At 44.3% G+C, this 21,935-nt stretch overlaps 1 protein-coding gene across 50 annotated transcripts in view; it reads right to left on the bottom strand.

The window, feature by feature from the left end:
* Nucleotides 1-21,935, bottom strand: part of dip2cb (DIP2 acetate--CoA ligase C (putative) b) — a 245,213-nt gene that overhangs the window by 73,220 nt on the left and 150,058 nt on the right. For 18 of the 50 annotated variants that reach the window (XM_090182162.1, XM_090182176.1, XM_090182168.1 and 15 more), the window contains exons 3-5: nucleotides 13,361-13,471; nucleotides 9,800-9,928; nucleotides 3,418-3,633 (exon numbers count right to left, since the gene is read on the bottom strand). In XM_090182162.1, the coding sequence (XP_090038288.1) occupies nucleotides 3,418-3,633; nucleotides 9,800-9,928; nucleotides 13,361-13,471 (456 nt within the window). Of the gene's footprint in view, nucleotides 1-3,417; nucleotides 3,634-9,775; nucleotides 9,929-13,360; nucleotides 13,472-21,935 lie in introns of all 50 variants that reach the window. The other 32 variants (XM_036985852.2, XM_090182164.1, XM_090182160.1 and 29 more) reach the window with 3 other exon arrangements.

The raw sequence follows: 21,935 nt of genomic DNA, 5'->3' as shown, positions 1-21,935 counted from the left end.
AATAAATGTCATTCCACTTCATGATTGTGTCCCAGTTGTTGTTGATTCTTCACAAAAAAATACAGTTTTATATCTTTATGTTTGAAGCAAAAGATGTGGCAAAAGGTCGCAAAGTTCAAGGGGGCCGAATACTTTCGCAAGGCACTGTATAGCCATGTCATTTTCTACTCCCGGTACATAGCCATGTTATTTTCTACTCCCCATACATAGCCATGTTATTTTCTACTCCCGGTACATAGCCATGTTATTTTCTACTCCCGGTACATAGCCATGTTATTTTCTACTCCCGGTACATAGCCATGTCGTTTTCTACTCCCGGTACATAGCCATGTCATTTTCTACTCCCGGTACATAGCCATGTTATTTTCTACTCCCGGTACATAGCCATGTTATTTTCTACTCCCGGTACATAGCCATGTTATTTTCTACTCCCGGTACATAGCCATGTCGTTTTCTACTCATTATTCACAGTGTCACTATTTGTATTTTATACCTCATCTTTAACTCTGCATTGTTGGAAAAGGACCCGTAAGTAAGTAAGCATTTCACTGTTTGTTTGTCTACACCGGTTGTCTACGCAGCGTGTGACGAATACATTTCATTTGACGAATCTCTCCTTTACAGCACAACACCTAGAGGAATACTAATGAGATAGGGAATACACCTCGAGGTACACACTGTACTGCAATGGAATCCCTATGGGTCGTCACATAGGCCGCGTTGCCATACTGTATCTAGCAACGTATGGATAGGCGCGTCATGCAATGTACTGTAATTGCCCCGGAACACAAGCATAAACTGCAAACCATAGACGGCAACACTTGATTCCATTAGGAATGGGAATCCTTCCAGAAATGTGTTAATGGTTTCTGTGGTGTTCTCAGATGTTAACTAATAGTTGATTAGAGTGTGGACCAAGCCTTTGTTTTCAGAACATCCATCTACTTCCACCTGGGGATTATTTTCTTTTGTCGTTGGATATAAACAACTCATTTCAATAATTCACTCTCCCTGCAGAATAGTGACTGATGGGATAACAGATGGGTTCAATCACTGCATTCTTCAATGCTGGTTCAGTGGGCTCTTTAAAGCATCCAGCAGAGTTTTGGCACCAAAAAGTAAACTGCACAGGGCATTTTAAACAGACTACTTAAAACAATGTGGCACCTGCCTAAAGTTCAGATGTAAAGTGTACACTGCCAACATGAATGTCTGTATCCATGTGGAAGATTGGGAGGGCAGAGAAGTGTCTAAAAGCAGACAGAATACATTTTGCAGCAAGCACCACCTCCACGTAACTGGAGCAACCATCCGTCTGCTCTGTGTCAGAGATGAAAAGCATTCTTGAACACTCTTATCTTGCCAAGCAAACAAATGTATTTCTCACAATTTAAACAAATGTTTCACAGCCATGAAAGCAACAACAATGGGGTTTTTTTGCATCCCAAATAGCACCAGATTCCCTACATATGCACTACTTCGACTAGAACCCTGTCGGCCCTGGTCACAAGTAGTACACTATATAGGAAGTAGGGTGCCATTTTTGTCAAATACACTGCTTTCCAGACCTTACCGTTTCCCTGTAATATTATTGTTGATTTTCCATCAGCATCTTGGCTCTCATTCACAAGCATGAAAGTATAACACACTGCTTCATGCGATCACAGCACTCATTAGCCAAAGCTAACCATGGGTTAGCATCACTTCTCTTCTATCTCCCATCTTTTCACACAACTGTAGTAAGAGCAAGGGACACACCACTTCGTCAATGAACGCCACACTTGATCATCACAAAGCAAATGGGGGCTTGGTCAGAGCAGGGCAGGGAGGCGAAGGCAGGGGGGCGCTGACTGCACCACCGCACGGTGGTCTGGGATAGTGGGATACTGACCCTGCTTCTCCAGAGGGGGCTGTTGCCAGACGAGCTCTGATCCACCTGATCCAAACTCACAAGACCGGCGCACCACAGGACCTGGACCTGTGTTCCCATTCTCTACTGTGACTGGGGCCGGAGGACCCAGGACCTTCCTAGTTTTCCTCTTCAGAGAGAGGTGAGCAATGGGCCCTGCATGTGAGGGGAAAACCAGAACCTTAAATCCAGACTACGGCAACCACACAGAGCCAAAACAAAGGCACTACTGCACCCAGATGGAGGAAGGCCTCTCTGCAGTGTCTCTCAGCAAAAGAGGCATCAGCGATATGGAGAGATGGAAAATACGGTCTTCGTCCCAAATGGTCCCCTATTACATTTACTACTTTTGACCAGGGCCCATAGGGTTCTGGTGAAAAGTAGTGAACTATACAGGGAACAGGGTGCCATTTTGGACGGACCCATGGATAACGGTCACGGTAAGGGGCATGGAGAAAAGCAACTTATCTACACGGGCAGGCAGAACCAGACTAATGGGAGGGGAGGGAGGAGGGAGGGCGGGAGAGGGGGATGAAGGGAAGATGGAAAATGCTTTTCCTTCAGCCTTTTAAAAAGCCAGCACACATACACTGGGGAGCTGGTTTGTTTTGGCCTCAAAACAGGAGCGAAGAGGAAAACCGAGTCGTAACCGTCACACACAGGAAAGGATATCCTCCTCTTCAATAACACACCTAGCAGAGAGAGAGCAGGCCTAGAATACACTACAGCCAGTCAAGTCTGACACACACACACACCATGCCATGTTGTGACAACAAAACAGCTATGTGTGTAAACTGATTGTCATGGAAACGCCTCTGAACACCAAGGACTGGTGAGAAAGTTACTCATGTGCTTGCTGGTATGAATGGACCTACAACAAGCTCTGGTCAACAGATATGCCTCTCTAAATTGTCTTCAAGGAGCTCCCACAGTTTGACGTTTGTAGATCATAATAGGGCCAAATAGCTATGATGGTCTGTCTCCTAGTCCTAACTGTCTATGACCGCTGTCCCCCTGGCAGAGGGCTGACTGTCTGTGCTGTCTCTGGTGGCATTTAAACGGTGTCAGCAGCATGAAAACAGACTGGCCACTGGAACAGTCTACACAGACAACAGTGGTACTTCATGGTGACAGCCCTCCAGTCCTATTTATTTTATATAGTTTATCTACATAGGGAGTAAATAGGCTACAACAATTATTTTTCACTATTTTGAATTGTTTATGTATTATGCACTGGCCATACAACTACCCTAGGGGGTTAACTAAGTCTAGAAGGTCACTTCTGTCAGGGGGCTAGCATGCAATTAATAGAAAGTAACACTGGAAGCGCAGGCTGGTGTTGTGGCTGCATGCCTTAGGGGTTGGAACAGGATGGGTGAGGGGTGATATCAACAGTACCCACACACACACACCCACTGGGGGTATCGAGTTAGAAAGCCAACAAGACAAACACACAGAGGTAGATAGATGTAAGTAGGTGTGTAGGTTATAGTTGAAGGGTGGTTTACCTGACTTACCGAGGTGCGTCTGGCCCATGACGTCTGCTAGCCGGCTGGCTGCCCCGCTCCCTCCACTCTGAGTGGAAGAGGAGGAGGTGGTGGAGGAGGTGGTGGAGCCGTGGATGGCTCGGCTGATCCAGTTCTCCATGTTGATGCTGCTCTGGCTGGAGGTTGGTGTGCCTTCACCCTGCATGGAGCCCTCGCCCTCCGAGCCCGACGACGTGTCTGGAGAGAGGGGGGAGAAGAGCCGAGACGGAGAGGGGAATTAGAGAGGGGGGGGGGGGTCTACGACGGCAGGTAGAAACACATGAACACACGTACATATGCACACACAAACACACACCTGCATGTCACTGTCAATGTCAGACATTTGCACAACAAACAGAGAAACTTGGGCTATGCCACAAGGAGATGTCCTTTCCCCCATAGCATAACCCCTCCACTAGCATCAGCTTTCAGGCCCTCTCGCACGTTGTTCTCCAGAGCCTGGGGTTATAGGTATGAGTGGAACTGTGATGATGGGCTGTGAGTAGAAGCGATTTTTCAAAATTAACAACATCCATCCCTCTTCAGAATTATTCAGAGTAAGCATTTGTGTGTGTGTGTGTGTGTGTGTGTGTGTGCCATTGTAAATGATTGGCTTTCGGTTTTGAATCTCCACCTGTTTGAATGTGCCTATACCAATTGTTGGGAGGGTCAAGTTGCTTGGATACCCTCCTTTTAGCCTCCTCCTGACAAGAACTTCCACAGGCTTTCATACCGAAGGTGAGGCGAACAGGTACACTCCACAGAACGCATGCAAATCAGAGTTGACAGAAACCTGATCATGACAGTGAGGGGGAGAATGGCTTCCATCCACTGTATCAGACTCAGTCACGAGGAGCCCTTCCCCTATAGCCCTCACAGCCCTGCACCTCACATCATTAGGCTGACTCACTTTCATGCACCCAAATCCACTGCAACACAGACAGTCTCAGCCCAAACACTGTCACTCCTACTGAGCTAATATCACTACTCTCCACTCAGGGATGTTTTTAAACCCTAGCCAGTCAGTGGCTGAGTCTGGGGATGAGGGAGTGGGTTTCTTTGTGTGCTTTATTTTGCATACTGCGACAGGACAGGGCTGTCTGCCGGGGGCCAGCGGAGGGTGTCTGTCTGAGGGATGAGAGGAACAAACAGAGGGAGAGAGGCTGGATCATGACGAGCCATTTAAGGACCAGGTGCACTGCAGAGTGACCTACTGAGAGAGATCAACAACAGGATGGGCCTGGCTCTCTCTCGGGTGTGTGTGTGTGTGTGTGTGTGTGTGTGTGTACAGTCCTCCAATTACACTTCAGCCTAGCACCTTATCTAGTTAAGTTAGCCAACAATACAGCAGCCTCGAACCGGTTGCCCTTTTCTAGTAAATGTCAAATCTGCATGGGCAAAATGTTGAATATAAAAATGTAACGTGATAAATTCTGGGAAAATAGATATCAGCAAAAAAACATAAAAAGCCTACATTAACTTAATAGGTTTTATGAGTGCACATAAAATATAATATATATTTTTGGCCAGTAAAATGTCTGAGAATTTTTTTTTGTTATCTAGTCTAGTCCTCAGTATATCTGTGAGCCTCTCTCTGACACTGAGAAGCTGACACACTGTCTTTGCCAGTGACAGCAGTGGGAGAGACGGTAACCTTTGCTGGGCTAAGGGAGGTCTCCTCCAGCCTGCAGTGAATACCGGCTCCAACACCCTTCAGGTCACCAGGGTTCCATCCGCTCTCCTTCTGCCTACCCTGCCTGCACAAACACAGGAGAAAGAGCAGATTAACAACACAGCCCAGCCCCGCTATTGGCCGGGAAACAGCCTGACATTTGATTGGCCAGCAGTGTGTCGTACAGCACTCTTTAATTGGCTGGCTGGTGGTGTTGTCAGGGCAGTGTCAGTGACAGCTGTCAGTCCGTTCACACCTGGGCTCTCCTGCATTGTTGACACTGGGACAGATAGGAGAGCAGCCGTGTGGCGTGGCATAATGGTCCCCTGACAGCCCTATCTGAGAGCTGCCGCCCTGCCATGCTGCTCTTAAAAAGGAACTGCTGCAACTTGCCCTCCAGGTCTCAGCTCTTAGTCATGCTTTGTTGTGGCTGTTTGTACCTCATTGGTGAAATTCAAAATCCTTCTTCAAGCGCATTGTTTTACAGTGGACTAAGATGGCATGTGGATAATGTGTGGCAAACTACCCCATCTGCTACAGTTGTTGACAGTGCCACCATTTCTGGATGCTAGCTCCAGTTTTTACTGTTTTAGTCTGAGCCTCTACAGTCTGAGTGACAGTCTCAGGTAGAGCAGTGCTAGATTGCAAGGCAGGAAAGCTTCTCAGAGGCAGTGTGTATATGGCCAGCACCACTTGACGGCAAAAATACACTGATGCCAGGCAACCACCTAATCATATTACACACAAATCCAGATGTGCGCACACACACACAGGAAGTCTCTGATGAGCCCCTGAAGACTAAGCCCTCTAGGGATCCTCAATACATGTAATGATTCTAAGAAGCCAGACATCAGAGGACCTCAGTATAAGGACATGGGCGGGTGTGTGGACGTGCGTGCATATATCCGATATGGTATCCTATTCGGGAAAACCAATTAATGTAGCTGGATTAGTGACCATTCCAATCCTAATCCTAATCTAGTATTGGACGTCAGTATTTGATTGAGATGATGGACGAAAACTCTTTGTAGCCGGTCCTGTGCTAATTTCATGTTAATTAAATTGATTAGGCTTTGACTGCTGAGATAAGGTACCAACACACACACACACACACACACACACACACACACACACACACACACACACACACACACACGCACACACACACACACACACACACACACACAGGGAATAGAGGCAGTTGCTTTTCTTTTTTGTTTGTCCCTCAGTAACAGTCACAGCTGATTACATTGTAATGTGCTGTATGCACTGCCACTCATCATTATCAGCACGTTAAACACAGAAACAGTGCATTTCCTCTGATCTCCACAACACACAGGAGATGGCGCCCTGAGACAGACACAAGCTGCGAGCCAAATGGTACCCTATTCCCTATGTAGTGCACTACACAGGGAATAGAGACCCATCTCGGGACAAATCCATGTACAAAAAAAAAAAAAAAAAAAAAAAAAAAAAAAAAACACACGTCATAATAATCACGATACTAATTAATTAGAAAGACAGACTAGAAGACAAGGAGTCCATATTCTAATTGCCATTGGCAGGCTGTGATTCAGTGGAATAAGGCTGCTTGCCTTGCATGATACGATGTGTGTGTGGCTCTGGTGTCCCTGAATGCCCCCAGCCTCGCAGGCAGTCAGGCACCAACACGCAGTGAGTGGCTCTAGTGTCCCTGAACGCCCCAGCCTCGCAGGCAGTCAGGCACCAACACACCGTGAGTGCTGTGTCACTGTTCCTTCTCCCTCAAGGGGCTGTTCGCTCTGCCTTATAAGAACTCTGCCTGCCTGCTCATTTGGAATCATCTGAAAATGTGCCTGTCGTGATTTCCTGCGTGGTGTGTGTGGTGCGTGTTCAGTGAATGAATCCCTGTAGACGCCTCAGTCCCAGCCTTCAGCCCTAGCCTTCAGCCCTAATGCAAATGCGATAATGGCTACTTAACACCACTCTCTCATAAAGATACTCTCCACTCCATAAACCTCTGGCTGGGTGGGGGCCATGCTACAATCTAGCTGTTACATTCTTACAGCTCTACAGTGCAGTATATGACAAGTGATTATGTCTACCCGTTGTTGTAGCACAGACAGCACAGATGTTGGTTAGTGGGATATGGCAAAGGGAGAAATTAGCTATACCTTTCAGCTAGCTAGTATTAACCATATTACTCCTATAAGCGGAGCATTATAGTGATAGTGCACTACTTTAGTCCTATGGGCCCTGGTCAAAAGTAGTGCAGGATATAGAGAACAGGGTGCCATTTGTGATGCAAACCTAAGCCTGTGGTTCAGCTGTCTTATGTTAGCTAAGGGTCTGAGAGAGGTGACTGAAATGGATGGCAATCATAATTATCAAAATGGCAGCTCGTCAGTCAGCTGTTTTTAGCTAGCATGAGTAACAGTTTCAGAGTGACTTAACCACTCCCATGGTCATCTATGACACCATGTCAATATTGGCTTCTTTCTTCCCCAGTCCATCTGCTCCATTGACAGACTGGGGACGTTTTATCTAAGACTGTCTGGAGTGCCATCAACTCTAGTGGTAAAATACTAGGAGACTGAAGATTTAAAGTGCTGTGTTGAAGCCCTATTGTACTGTATCTAATGGATACGATCCCCCCAAAAAACATCAAGAGACAACATAACCATACTTTAACGTCAATCACATTTTCAAATGGACTCATTCCGTTGTAATTACAGCCAATCAAGAAATAATGGAGATGAAGAAAAAAAAATTACACTGTGGAAAGGAGCTTCTGATGATATCAACAACGTCAATTTGTGATAAATAGATGCTTTGCCAACCCAGGCTGATTGAATTGACTGGCAGACATGACATGTACAGGCACATAGGTGAGACACTGCATCAGTGAGTTAGTGGGGGACTAGAATTTCAGTCTCTCGATGTGCAAAACTGATAGAGACATACCCCAAGCGACTTACAGCTGTAATCGCAGCAAAAGGTGGCGCTACAAAGTATTAACTTAAGGGGGCTGAATAATTTTGCACGCCCAATTTTTAAGTTTTTGATTTGTTAAAAAAGTTTGAAATATCCAATAAATGTCATTCCACTTCATGATTGTGTCCCACTTGTTGTCGATTCTTCACAAAAAAATACAGTTTTATATCTTTATGTTTGAAGCCTGAAATGTGGCAAAAGGTCGCAAAGTTCAAGGGGGCCAAATACTTTCGCAAGGCACTGTATATAAGATACAGGTTACTACACATTACGCACGACAGAATTACAAAAGCCCATAGACGTAGCTAGCTATATGCCCGCTTGGGTAAATAAATGAAACTAGCTCCAGTAGGCTAATCTTGTTGAATGTATTATACTGCACTGTTTTGTATTATGATAAAGCAGAAGAGAACATGTGGTTCTGATGCAGCACAAGCGGCTTACAAAGTTATAGGCTAGCGAATTTGATTTTAATATTGAAATATAATAGGGCCTATTTGTATAATTAGTTGTCTGACGCATATATACCTTTCATAATATTTCCCCTAATTTTATTAGCCTGCCTACCTCTTTCTCTCTCTATTGTTGCTTCATTCCTTCCTCGCTTTCAACAGTTAAATGAAATGTTTAGTTGTCCTCGTCTTCATCATTCTCCTGACGCAAAAGGCTTTCACTTCTCTACACAAAGATTGAATGGTTATGGGTCTGAATAAATAGCTTACCGCTGTCGCGTGTTCGCTCGTCTTTCAAAACTACGGGTGAGTTCTATTGGCTGCTGTATTTAACATTCAGTAAAAATAGCTTGTGTCTCTTCAAATAGTCCATTGGTATAAGAAATGCTACAGAAATCATGTCCAGCAAGCTATTCTAGTACAGATTTTCCTGCATGGGACTCCAAGCGCTAACGAGTGTTATTTACGTAGAGGCAAGTGGAGTACAGGTGCGTGAGTATTGTGTAAGAGTCAGCGGTTATAAGTTAGAAGCTTATTATGCATAACCCATCATTAATTAGCTAAATACAAGGCTAATACGGCATTGAATTCATTACCTGATAGAGGTTGGCTTGGACATCATATATATATATATATATATGGCTTTACCCAGTATCATTCTAGAACAGGATGATCTATTTTGGATACAATTTGAATGGAGTTGACGTCGAGAGAGAAAGACAGAGTGCTCGCGCTTGCACTGATTTAAAGCAAAGATATTTGAGTGATAGGCTGTTTTAAAGTTCTGCAGCTGCAATAAAACAATTACATTTTTTTTTAAACAAGGTGACCCCCAAAATCCAGATGGAGATGTGTAAAGACGCACATTCGGTCTTTACATTACTATATCAGAGGCTATGCTGCAGCAAAAACCAGTCGCAAGGAAAAAAGTTACCATGATGAGATGATAGGGCTACATGCATTGTGAACTGTGGTCCATACTGAGAGGGGATGTCTGTCCCCACCCTGAGCGTCGATTCATCATGCAGAGGCCGTAGAGAAGACAGATTTAGACATCCCATATAATTTAACAGTTACATTTCACACCATGCTGTTCATATCATTTACAGGTTTCTCACAGAAAAGGGGAGTGGTTTTTGGCGGTAAATCCCAGAAACCGGGATACCGCCAATCAACCCTACACCCATATTCAAGCGTACACACACACACACAGTGAGGTAGTCCCAGGCAGCTATGACATTACCTTGGAGTCCTATATGTTCCTCACCTGGGGGAGTGTAGGCATCCATGGAGGACTGCACGACCAGGGAGCGGCGCTTGGAGGGCATGGGTACTGCCATCTTACCACGCTCCTTCTGTTTGGCCAGAGCCGCCTGCACAGCCTCTGTGTGGACATCTGCAACACACAGCAGGACAGACATGTTGGAAGACCTGGTGTCACAAACTCAGATTTCATCTTTATTCTGGAAACACTTAAGTGAAATGTAACTAAATTCAGTGAAAATAGTGCAAGGTGTATGCTATATTTTACTAAACACCATGGTTTCCCCAGACACAGATTAAACCTAGTCTTGGACTAATTAACACTTTCAATAGATAATCTCTATTGAACATGCCTTTTAAACATGCCCACTAGGACCGGGAAATCGTTGTGTGTCCGGGAAACCGGCCCCCAAAAAATCTAACAATCTAAAAAACAATTCCATGCCTGTAGCCACTTTTTTTAAATCATGGAAGATTGGGCTGTAACAATTACTCCGGACATTGATGACTTCAGAAGATCCAGTGTACAGTCGTGGCCAAAGGTTTTGAGAATGAAAATTAATATTTGTGTCAAAGTCTGCTGCCTCAGTTTGTATGATGGCAATTTGCATATACTCCAGAATGAAGAGTGATCAGATGAATTGCAATTCATTGCAAAGTCCCTATTTGCCATGCAAATGAACTGAATCCCCAAAAAACATTTCCACTGCATTTCAGCCCTGCCACAAAAGGACCAGCTCGTTAACACAGATGTGAGTGTTGACGAGGACAAGGCTGGAGATCATGCTGTCATGCTGACTGAGTTCGAATAACAGACTGGAAGCTTCAAAAGGAGGGTGGTGCTTGGAATCATTGTTCTTCCTCTGTCAACCACGGTTACCTGCAATGAAACACGTGCCATCATCATTGCTTTGCACAAAAAGGGTTTCACAGGCAAGGATATTGCTGCCAGTAAGATTGCACCTAAATCAACCATTTATCGGATCATCAAGAACTTCGAGGGCGGTTCAATTGTTGTGAAGAAGGCGTCCAAGAATGTCCAACAAGTGCCAGGACCGGCTCCTAAAGTTGATTCAGCTGCGGGATCGGGGCACCACCAGTACGTACAGAGCTTGCTCAGCAATGGCAGCAGGTAGGTGTGAGTGTATCTGCACGCACAGTGAGGCGAAGACTTTGAGGATGGCCAAGGTGTCACGAAGGGCAGCAAAAAAGCCACTTCTCTCCAGGGAAAACATCAGGGACAGACTGATATTCTGCAAAAGGTACAGGGATTGGACTGCTGAGGACTGGGGTAAAGTAATTTTCTCAGATGAATCCCCTTTCCGATTGGTTGGGGCATCTGGAAAAAAGCTTGTCTGGAAAAGGCTACCATCAGTCCTGTGTCATGCCAACAGTAAATGATCCTGAGACTATTCATGTGTGGGGTTGCTTCTCAGCCAAGGGAGTGAGCTCAGTCACAATTTTGCCTACCACAGCCATGAATAAAGAATGGTACCAACACATCCTCCGAGAGCCACTTCTCCCAACCATCCAGAAACAGTTTGGTGATGAACAATGCCTTGCCATAAGGCAAAAGTGATAACTAAGTGGCTCGGGAAACAAAACATTGATTTCTTTGGGGTATATGGCCAGGAAACTCCCCAGACCTTAATCCCATTGAGAACTTGTGGTCAATCCTCAAGAGGCGGGTGGACAAACTCCAAGCATTGATTATGCAAGAATGGGCTGCCATCAGTCAGGATGTGGCCCAGAAGTTAATTGACAGCATGCCAGGGCGGATTGCAGAGGTCTTGAAAAAAGAAGCGTCAACACTGCAAATATTGACTCTTTGCATCAACTTCATGTAATTGTCAATAAAAGCCTTTGACACTTATGAAATGCTTGTAATTATACTTCAGTATTCCATAGTAACATCTGACAAAAATATCTAAAGACACTGAAGACTATGTACAGTAAGAAGCTAAATTGTCCACTGCTGCTCCTCTCAAAGTGAGTCTTGTACACTGGGGACTCCACCTCTGGCTGCTCACAAAAAGTAAGACATATCACACTAAGTTAATTCATCTTAGCTTGGTTCTAGTGAGGAAAAACAATTGCCAGTAACCTACACCCTTTATGTCATGATGCTTTAGTGGACCTGTTTAGTAATGGCCATTGAGAACAGACTACATTTGTATCCCAAATGGCGCATATTCACTTTATAGTGCACTATATAATATTCCCTTTATAGTGCACTACTTGTGGTCAAAAATAGTGCACTATATAGTAAGGGTGCCATTTGAGATGCAACCTAAGTCATATTCCCTTTATAGTGCACTACTTTTAGCCCATAGGGCTCTGGTCAAAAGTCAAAACGAGTGCACAATATAGGTAATATGGTAACATTTGGGATGCATGCAAAGCCTTGTTGGTTGTCAGGTATTCTTTAATTCAACATGGATCCTGTTTTTATAGGGCTGTATTTTTGGGACCTCTGTGTCTATTGGCTGCTCCCTCTATGGCTGGGTCTGAATAATGTCCTCAGACAACTGGGGCTTAATGTGAGATCATTGTGTTCAGCCAGATAATGGGCTATTACAGATTTTTTTAATTAAGAGCATCAAAACAACAAAACCCATGATTCAACCCCAACCCATTGGTCCAGTTTTTATAGACTATAGTACTGGTATGTTACAATGGGTATTGTGTCACACCAGAAAATCAAATGCAGGTTTTCTATGGGTGCTTGGCAGATTCTGGCACTACAGACTGTAGTCGTGGTTGCCAACTGGACTACAGTTAGGACTGTGGCCAAGCTGGTTCTGTGTGTGTTTCACATGGCACCCTATTCTCTACAATTATGTGTAGCAGAGCTCTGGTCAAAAGTAGCCCACCATATAGGGATTAGGGTGACATTTGAGACACAATCAATGTGTTTCTAAAATGAGGCTGGAGCACAGTGCCAGAATCTGTGGCTGGTATGTTGAAGCAGGGTCATTTGTATGAGAGAGAAAAAAAAGAGCAAGAGAGAGAGGGGGGAGGGGGGGGGGGGGTGACTACTAATGAAGCAAGCTGTTGAGCTGGTAATAGCATAAGTGGTAATAATTGGTCTAAAATAAATAAGAGTGATAAACATGAAAGGATAAAAAAAATAAAAAAAACTGAGCTATTAGCATTAAGAGTGAGATTCTCTTAAAACTGCATTGTTGGTTAAGTAAGCATTTCACTGTAAGGTTGTATTCGGCGCATGTGACAAATCAAATTTGACTTGATAAAAACAAAGCGTTTGGTAATCCGAGTTTATTCTGTTACCACAAACCTATACATTTTATTTAGTGGTAAAACTATAGAGCTCCATTACTATAGTAACTGGCAATAACTACAAACTATATAACGGGATTTTGAGGTTTGTGCTACTGTTTGGGTTGACGGAAAGAAACTGCCACTACCTCGCTTTCCAATCAAGATGCCAACTGAAGTAAAAAGGAAATTCAGCAACTCTTGGCAGTAAGAGGGAGTTGATACAAATGCATATTTATTGTTGTTTGGAGTTTTTGTGTGATGTTGAAAGGTGTCGTTGTCCTACCTGATCTGTAGCGTTCGTCCCGGGAGCCAGAGGAGCGGCGGCGGTGGTAGCGAGAGGAGGAGCCAGGAGTGACGGGGGTTCTCCTTTCGTGGGGCACAGAGGGGTCCATCCCTGGGGTGGGAGGGGGGGAGAAGGCAAGGACCGAGTTACCTAAAGCACAGCCTGGCCAGACCACAATCACCACAGCAACTGGTACTAGAGTACAGAGGCCTTTCCTATGGGTGGAACAGACAGAACACTGCAGACTCTAGTATGCCGTTTGTTTTTTTATTTCACCTTTAATTAGGCAAGTCAGTGGAGAACAAATGCTTATTTACAATGACAGCCTACCCCGGCCAAACCCGGACGACGCTGGGCCAATTGCGCACCGCCCTATGGGACTCCCAATCACAGCCGGTTGTGATACAGCCTGGAATCGAACCAGGGTGTCTGTAGTGACGCCTCGAGCACTGAGATGCAGTGCCTTAGACCGCTGCGCCACTCGGGAGCCCCGAGTTTTTACACGTTTTTGGATGGGTCGAAGTTGCTCCTGCCAAAACCACCACCTGGATCTAAACACACTGCTGTGTACAAGGTTCTCTCTTCTTCGCACAGCAGATACCAGCCTATTATAGATTATATTATGAGCATATAGTGGTGTACTGTATAGTATAAGGAGGAAATGAATAGATCATGAAAAATAGAGGGAAATTAATACATTATACAGTCTGCATCTACATTGTTAAACTCAGTGTCAGTATTATTTGTTCCTGCGAGCACAACTTTATTTCACCACAGACATCCATGGACATTATTCAAGTCTGTCTGGTATTGTTACGCTCCTTTTAAACGGAGAGTCCCCTCAATTAACTCCCTTTCCTATTAAATCCATCAGGTGACTGGGTCACTCAGCCTCTCATTTTGCATCCCAAATGGAATCCTATTCCCTATGCCATGGACACGCACCGAAACACAGCAAACACCCAACAGTTACAATAACCCTGAAACAAGTGTTTGCTAGTATTCCACTGTTGCAGACAGTCTGCTAGCTAGAGAACACAAAGCTAGTGATCTACGACTGACTCTACGATGGCTTTAGACTAAATCTCTGTGGTCTTCATTACAGCCCAACCCTAGAAGGTAAATCGCATGTTCACAACAAAGAAACAATGAAATAATCTCCTCAGTCCTCAACACCAAAGCCCGAGGCAGGAGCTTGAGCATTGCAGCCATTTGTAATACTCTAGGCAAGTGCCCTAAAAAGTGGATTACTTTCTGCTCTGCCATAGTGACCCTTGGTTTACCAGAGACGTATGATAAATCGATGATCCCATTCCCCCTTTCTACTGCAGATTGACAAGCACAGAGAACACTCATCCACATACACGCACACCTTAAAGGAAATCAATCTCAGTCTCATCTGTTCCTGTCCACCTTTCACAGGGAAATGCTACATTCAATAAGAGGCTCGATGGAGGAGTCTGACCTCAATAAGTAACAAAATACATAGATTGTTAAAGACTTCTGAAGGTATTTTAAGCTCCAAAATTGTAGCATGAAGAATTTGTCAAAGCCAGTGTGAAATGTAACTGCCCCCCCCCTTAGGGGAGTCATCTATAATAAGGTTTGAATTAGAACTACCTGTAGTTCTACACAGAGATGGGACACAGAGATGGTGGCGAAAACCGTGCTTTTTCAACCTGCACTATATAGATGTCAATGGTTTAGATAGGGTAGTCTTGCACTGCCAGGCATCACTTTGTAATCCTGGAATGGCTCGAGTCGAGGCTAGATAGGGAAAGTTTGTTGCTGGTGTTCTAAATGGCAATACACACGCATGAACAGGGTCGTTCTACCAATTCACTTAGTGAAAAAACAAACATTATTTCACCTAATTTGTCATTGTCATGAAGTGCACATGGTCAACTTAATAAAAACATGTTTTCCCATAAATAAAAATACTTTAGTAAGTAGGTATGCACAACATAAAATCGGTGAATGAATCGGCCGATATTAGGTAAAAATGCCAACATGGGTATCAGCCCGATGTCTAGTTTAACGCCGATGCGCAAAACCGATGCCAAAGCTGACGTGTATACCTATATAACGTAGGTAGGTACATGACGTAATGACGCCACGTAAAATTTGGCGCTACACGTGCAACACAGCATTCCTAACCTAGCCCACAACGTCTGCTGTGTGGATTGAGCAGTCAAGTCAAGCAGTCATTTGAAAGACTAAGAACATTTCAGCAGACAACTCAAAGGCAAAATCCATTAATGCCAAGATAATAGAATTCATTGCCCTTGACAATCAACCGTTCTCTGTCGTGGGTGATGTTTGCTTTCGTGACTGGTTGAGCACCGGTACACACTACAAAGTGCGCTATTTTTCAGATGTTTCCCTACCAGAGTTACACAGTAATAGCGTCACTACTATTAGCTTCACGACATACTATGGAACGCCATTTTGGTCTTGGCGTGTCAAAAAAGATACACGTCAAATAGTGTTATTTGACGTTAAATACGCTGTTAATTTGACACGTCAAATAACACAGTTCTATTATTGAATGTTGTGGGTTCGGAATTTGCACGTGCAAGCCAAGCACCACCACTACGTAGCTCTGTCAAATATGCACAAAAAAACACCGGCCAAACACATACAGTGGGGCAAAAAAGTATTACTTGATGAACTTATTTTCCACCATAATTTGCAAATAAATTCATTAAAAATCCTACAATGTGATTTTCTGGATTTTTTTCTTCTCATTTTGTCTGTCATAGTTGAAGTGTACCTATGATGAAAATTTGAGGCCTCTCATCTTTTTAGGTGGGAGAACTTGCACAATTGGTGGCTGACTAAATACTTTTTTGCCCCACTGTAGCTAGCTTTAGCTTGGTACCCAACTAGCACCAATATTACGAGCCTGAAAACAATGACCAGTAGAAACTACAGTCATTTTCACTATTCTTAGCAATGATTTAGGAATCCTTGCGAGTAAGTATTAGCTAGGTTGCCACTTATTGTTCACCTATTGAAATTGAACTTCAGTTCATGAACATAAATAGTTAGCCAGCTACTTAACCTTGTTGTCTAAAGCTAACGTTATAAGCAGGCAGCTAGCATCAAGCTAGCCACAATAAGGATTATGAACAGTAGTGGAATTTGCGGTTTGCCCTCAAAATAAAAGTACCTTTTTGAAAGTGATGCAGAACATTACAATTGGTGGAATCATGTCATATTTAGACTAGATAATGTTAAACAAGGTTGCAATGAAATGGGTGTCAGTCTACCCACAGAGTACAACTGAAGAGTTTACACAAATATTAGCATCATGGCACTTATCACAGTGACCGTGTGAAATCACCTCCCCAGTCAGCCTATTGTGTGTATTGAAATTCATATTGCACTATGCAGCTTTATTGCACTGTACAGCTGGAGGCAGGGCTTTCTTCTATAGTGCTCCATTTTTATGGAATGGTCTGCCTACCCATGTGAGAGACGCAGTCTCGGTCTCAACCTTTAAGTCTTATCTCTTCAGTGGGTCATATGATTGACTGTAGTCTGACCAAGGAGTGTGAGAGTGAATGGAAAGGCTCTGGAGCGACGAACCGCCCTTGCTGTCTCTGCCTGGCCGGTTCCCCTCTCTCCACTGGGATTCTCTGCCTCTAACCCTATTACAGGGGCTGAGTCACTGGCTTACTGGTGCGCTTTCATGCCGTCCCTAGGAGGGGTGCGTCACTTGAGTGGGTTGAGTCACTGATGCGATCTTCCTGTCTGGGTTGGCGCCCCCCCTTGGGTTGTGCCGTGGCGGAGATCTTTGTTGGCTATACTCGGCCTTGTCTCAGGATGGTAAGTTGGTGGTTGAAGATATCTCTGTAGTGGTGTGGAGGCTGTGCTTTGGCAAAGTGGGTGGGGTTATATCCTGCCTGTTTGGCCCTGTCCAGGGGTATCATCGGATGGGGCCACAGTGTCTCCTGACCCCTCCTGTCTCAGCCGCCAGTATTTATGCTGCAGTAGTTTATGTGTCGGGGGGCTATATCCTTCCAGTGTGTTATATCCGGAGTACTTCTCCTGTCTTATCCGGTGTCCTGTGTGAATTTAAGTATACTCTCTCTAATTCGCTCTTTCTCTCGGAGGACCTGAGCCCTAGGACCGCCTGGCATGATGACTCCTTGCTGTCCCCAGTCCACCTGGCCGTGCTGCTGCTCCAGTTTCAACTGTTCTGCCTGCGGCTATGGAACCATGACCTGTTCACCGGACGTGCTACCTGTCCCAGATCTGCTGTTTTCAACTCTCTAGAGACAGCAGGAGCGGAAGAGATACTCTTAGTGATCGGCTATGAAAAGCCAACTGACATTTACTCCTGAGGTGCTGCCTTGCTGCACCCTCGACAACAACTGGGATTATTATTTGACCATGCTGGTCATTTATGAACATTTGAACATCTTGGCCATGTTCTGTTATAATCTCCACCCGGCACAGCCAGAAGAGGACTGGCCACCCCTCATAGCCTGGTTCCTCTCTAGCTTTCTTCCTAGGTTTTGGCCTTTCTAGGGAGTTCTTCCTAGCCACCGTGCTTCTACACCTGCATTGCTTGCTGTTTGGGGTTTTAGGCTGGGTTTCTGTACAGCACTTTGAGATATCAGATGATGTACGAAGGGCTATATAAATACATTTGATATGCACACCAAAATAACGTCCAGTTTCTCTGAATTGCCTTGTGAAAGCCTAACACGAAGATTAATTAGATAATTTAGCTAGCCATGTTGGTGTAGCGACCCTGGGTTTATAAGCGTGGAAATCGACCATGCCGCACGAGCATGCTTTTGCGGCACAGTCGATAGTGCGCCGGACCTCGGGTTCAAAGGTTGAGGGTTCGAGACCTGCTCCCTGCTGTTTCATTACATTGGTGTTGGAAGTGGGATCGGACCTCGCATCCACGACAGTGTGTGTGCTTGGCCGGTGAGCGCGTTCCTGTAAGACGTAGAGTCGCAAGCTAGCGCGAGGACGCGCTCTTTGAAAGGAGGGAGTAGTGTAGCGACCCTGGGTTTATAAGCAGGGAAATCGACCCTGCCGCACGAGCATGCTTTTGCGGCACAGTCGATAGCGCGCCGGACCTCGGGTTCAAGGTCGAGGGTTCGAGACCTGCTCCCTGCTGTTTCATTACATTGGCAATAGAACCATTTCAAATCATGTCCACCTGACCCAGATTGCAATTTATAAATGAACCATTTTCGGATTGCATAAACAGTAACGGCAGGGATGCGGGGTCGCGTTCCAAATGATACAACCACAAATGTGCTTACGCTAGATCCTTAACGGCTAGGAAAACTGCAAAAACACCTTATACACTACATGACCAAAAGTATGTGGACACTTGCATGTCAAATCATGGGCATTAATATGGAGGTGGTCCCCCCTTTGCCGATATAATAGCCTCCCTCCTTCTGGGAAGGCTTGCCACTAGATGTAGGAACATTGATGCGGGGACTTGCTTATATTCAGCCACAAGAGCATTAGTGAGGTTGGGCACTGATGTTGGGCGATTAGGCCTTGCTCGCAGTCAGCGTTGCAATTCATTCCAAAGATGTTCGATGATGTTGAGGTCAGGGCTCAACTGAGGACATACAATTTTTACGCGCAGTGCGCTTCAACACTCGGCGAGCCCGTTCTGTGAGCTTGTGTGGCCTACGACTTCGTGGCAGTTATTGCTCCTAGACGTTTCCACCTCACAATAACAGCACTTACAGTTGACCGGGGCAGCCCTAGAAGGGCAGAAATTTGATGAACTGACTTGTTGGAAAGGCGGCATCCTATGACGGTGCCACGTTGACAGTCACTGAGCTCTTCAGTAAGGCCATTCGACTGACATTATTTGTCTATGGAGATTGCATGGCTGTGTGCTCGATTCTATACACCCGTCAGCAACGGATGTTAGCCACATCCACTAATTTCAAGGGGTGTCCACATACTTTTGTATATATAGTGTATATGGTTGAAAACTGACATTTTTCAAGAATATTCTGATGCTACTGACTGCATCCAGAATATTTTCAGATTTCGTTAACATATGTGATGAAAAGTACAGTAAAAAATGCACAAAATCAACAGCGTAATATTTGGCTTCAGTCTTGTGAACTGTTGTGTCCTCACTGTTAGTCCACAAATGTTCCCATAATCTCCAAAATATTCCCTTTTAATTGCTACCATGGTTATGCATATGCTTTTCATATTTCTTCTGTAAGAAACATGTAAATGTAGCCCTATCCATGTAGGCCAATTCCCAGAAATGTAAGGGGTGATTAAGTGCTAAATAAAGAGGGTTGGCCGTAACAGGGTTGACAACATCTTAAATCAGCCATAAATACACTTGTGACAGGGGAATGGAAGCTTGTTGTGTCCAACAGGGAGGGAAAATTGAATGCTAGCTTCACCAAAACATTTTTTTTTTAAAACATTTCTAGCCTGCCTATGGGTAACAGGGTTGACATGCTACGCTCGATTTGCTCAGTTTTCCACAAAACACCAGAAAATTACCAAAAAGAGTAGAACCAGCTTACCTGCTTTTACACTAGGATTTGATTACTACATGTTCAATGTTTTTTATTTTTTGCAAATAAATAGTTTACCATATTAAAACACTAGTTCACTTCCCGTAGCAGGGTTGACCTTAAAATGTGTGACAGGGTTCTTTGACCTTAAAATGAATAACTGACCACATTAAATAAATTATATAATCTTCAGAAATTACTGTTTAAAGCAACAAAATAACAACTAGAGCTTAAATGGGTTCAAATCTTCTTTGAAGTAACAGGATGCACATGTCAAAACGCTGGCAGAATTTTGCCACATTAGCAAGTTTAAAATTTTCCATGTGGTCTATATTAAAATGCACTTAATTTATTAGGCTTTTAAACATGGAATGTGTGCACAATTTATACTTCAAATATCAAAAAAGGCACGCATTTCTTGGAATAACTCGCTCTGATACTGTAGTCCTAATTTAACCTAGTTGTGGGGAATCCCCTGATTATTTTACAACCACTTACAGTAAGTATGTTTGTCCTGGACCTCCACTTCCACAAATCAATATTAGATTCACTTGAGACCAGTACAGTATCTGTTTTATGTATGTGCTCAGACTTCAGACTCACTGTGGTTCACTGGGCTAGAGACTCAGAGGAAACAACCATCCCACTACTGGTGTAACTGGCTGCTAGCTCAGCCTTTTATTGACTTGGAGACAAGTGTGATGAGAATGCCACGCCGCATTTGAGGACCAACTAGGATTGCTAAACTTTCCCAAAAAGTCCAGGTTTTCCTGAAAATCCTGGTTGGAGCATTAAGGATTACCTGTTTATTCCCTGCTGATTCTGTGCATCTTCCAACCAGGATTTCTAGAGAACCTGGGAATTTTGGGAAAGCTGCCAGAATTCTGCAACCCGTGTCACAAGCCAGGCATCCGCATGACACTTAACTGACCTTTCTAATGGTTATGCAGTGGTAGCCAGCAGAGTTTACTAGTGGTTATTAGATTCCCGAGTAACAGTTGGTAAGAGGGTGGTGAAGGAGTGTTTCATCTGGGAGCCATTTCAGACCGACCGTACACCCACTGTCAAATTAAGCCCTGTGATGGTGCTTGAATATATTACCCTTGTAATAATAATAATAATAATAATAATCTAAGGCACTTTACGTGTCTGGCACTGTCTCGCCCCGGCCATGACATTTTAACGGCCCATTATATTTCTGTAATACGATTGGTTTTCAGCAGCCGCCCCGTAGAGGGTGAATAGGGCTGGGAGAGAGGCTGGGAGCTAGGCTAACACAGAGCAATGCTATACAGTGCTACAGAGCAGGCGTTCAGATCATCTCACAATTGTGTAATGGACAGATCTGCCAGTCTCTCAAATGGCACCCTTCCCTACAGTATGTACTTTTGACTAGAGCCTATAGGGCCATTTGGGACGCAGATTAGAACATTAACATCCACCAACAGCAGTAGGTTTGTGGGGAATGGAATGGCTCCATTTTGGATGACAGATTTTACAGCACTATAATACAACATTTAACTGGGCAGGTCTTGTGTTCAGAGGGCCATAATGTGACGAGCTACAGGAGGTTGTGTGTAAAGGAGGACCTCATGTTCATTATGCATGTCTCTTTACAAGCACAATGAGTGGACATGGGGGCACCTTTTAGACGTGAAAGTTTTTTTACACACTTGGCTAGTTTCAGACATAGCTTGAGTACCACATGTCACCTTATTCCCTACTAAGCTCACTACTTTTGACCAGGGATATTGTGCCATTTGGGAGGCAACCATTCAGTAAATTCCCTGTGTGTTTGATTTACACCACCCTTCAAAAGGTTGGGGTCACTTAAAAATGTCTTTGTTTTTCAAAGAAAAGCACATTTTTGGTCCATTAAAATAACAAACTGATAAAAAATACAATGTAGACATGTTGTAAATGGAAGCGGCAGATGTATGAAATATCTTGTCACGCCCTGACCTTAGATATTTTAATTCTCTATGTGGTTAGGTCAGGGTGTGACTACGGTGGGCAAACTATGTTGTCTATTTCGTTGTTGG

Source organism: Oncorhynchus mykiss, chromosome 8 (assembly GCF_057628025.1).
Source record: "Oncorhynchus mykiss isolate SJ-2025 chromosome 8, ASM5762802v1, whole genome shotgun sequence".
Taxonomy (NCBI): Eukaryota; Metazoa; Chordata; class Actinopteri; order Salmoniformes; family Salmonidae; genus Oncorhynchus; species Oncorhynchus mykiss.
Note: the sequence above shows the minus strand (reverse complement) of the source record. Positions and strands in the feature narration are given on the sequence as shown.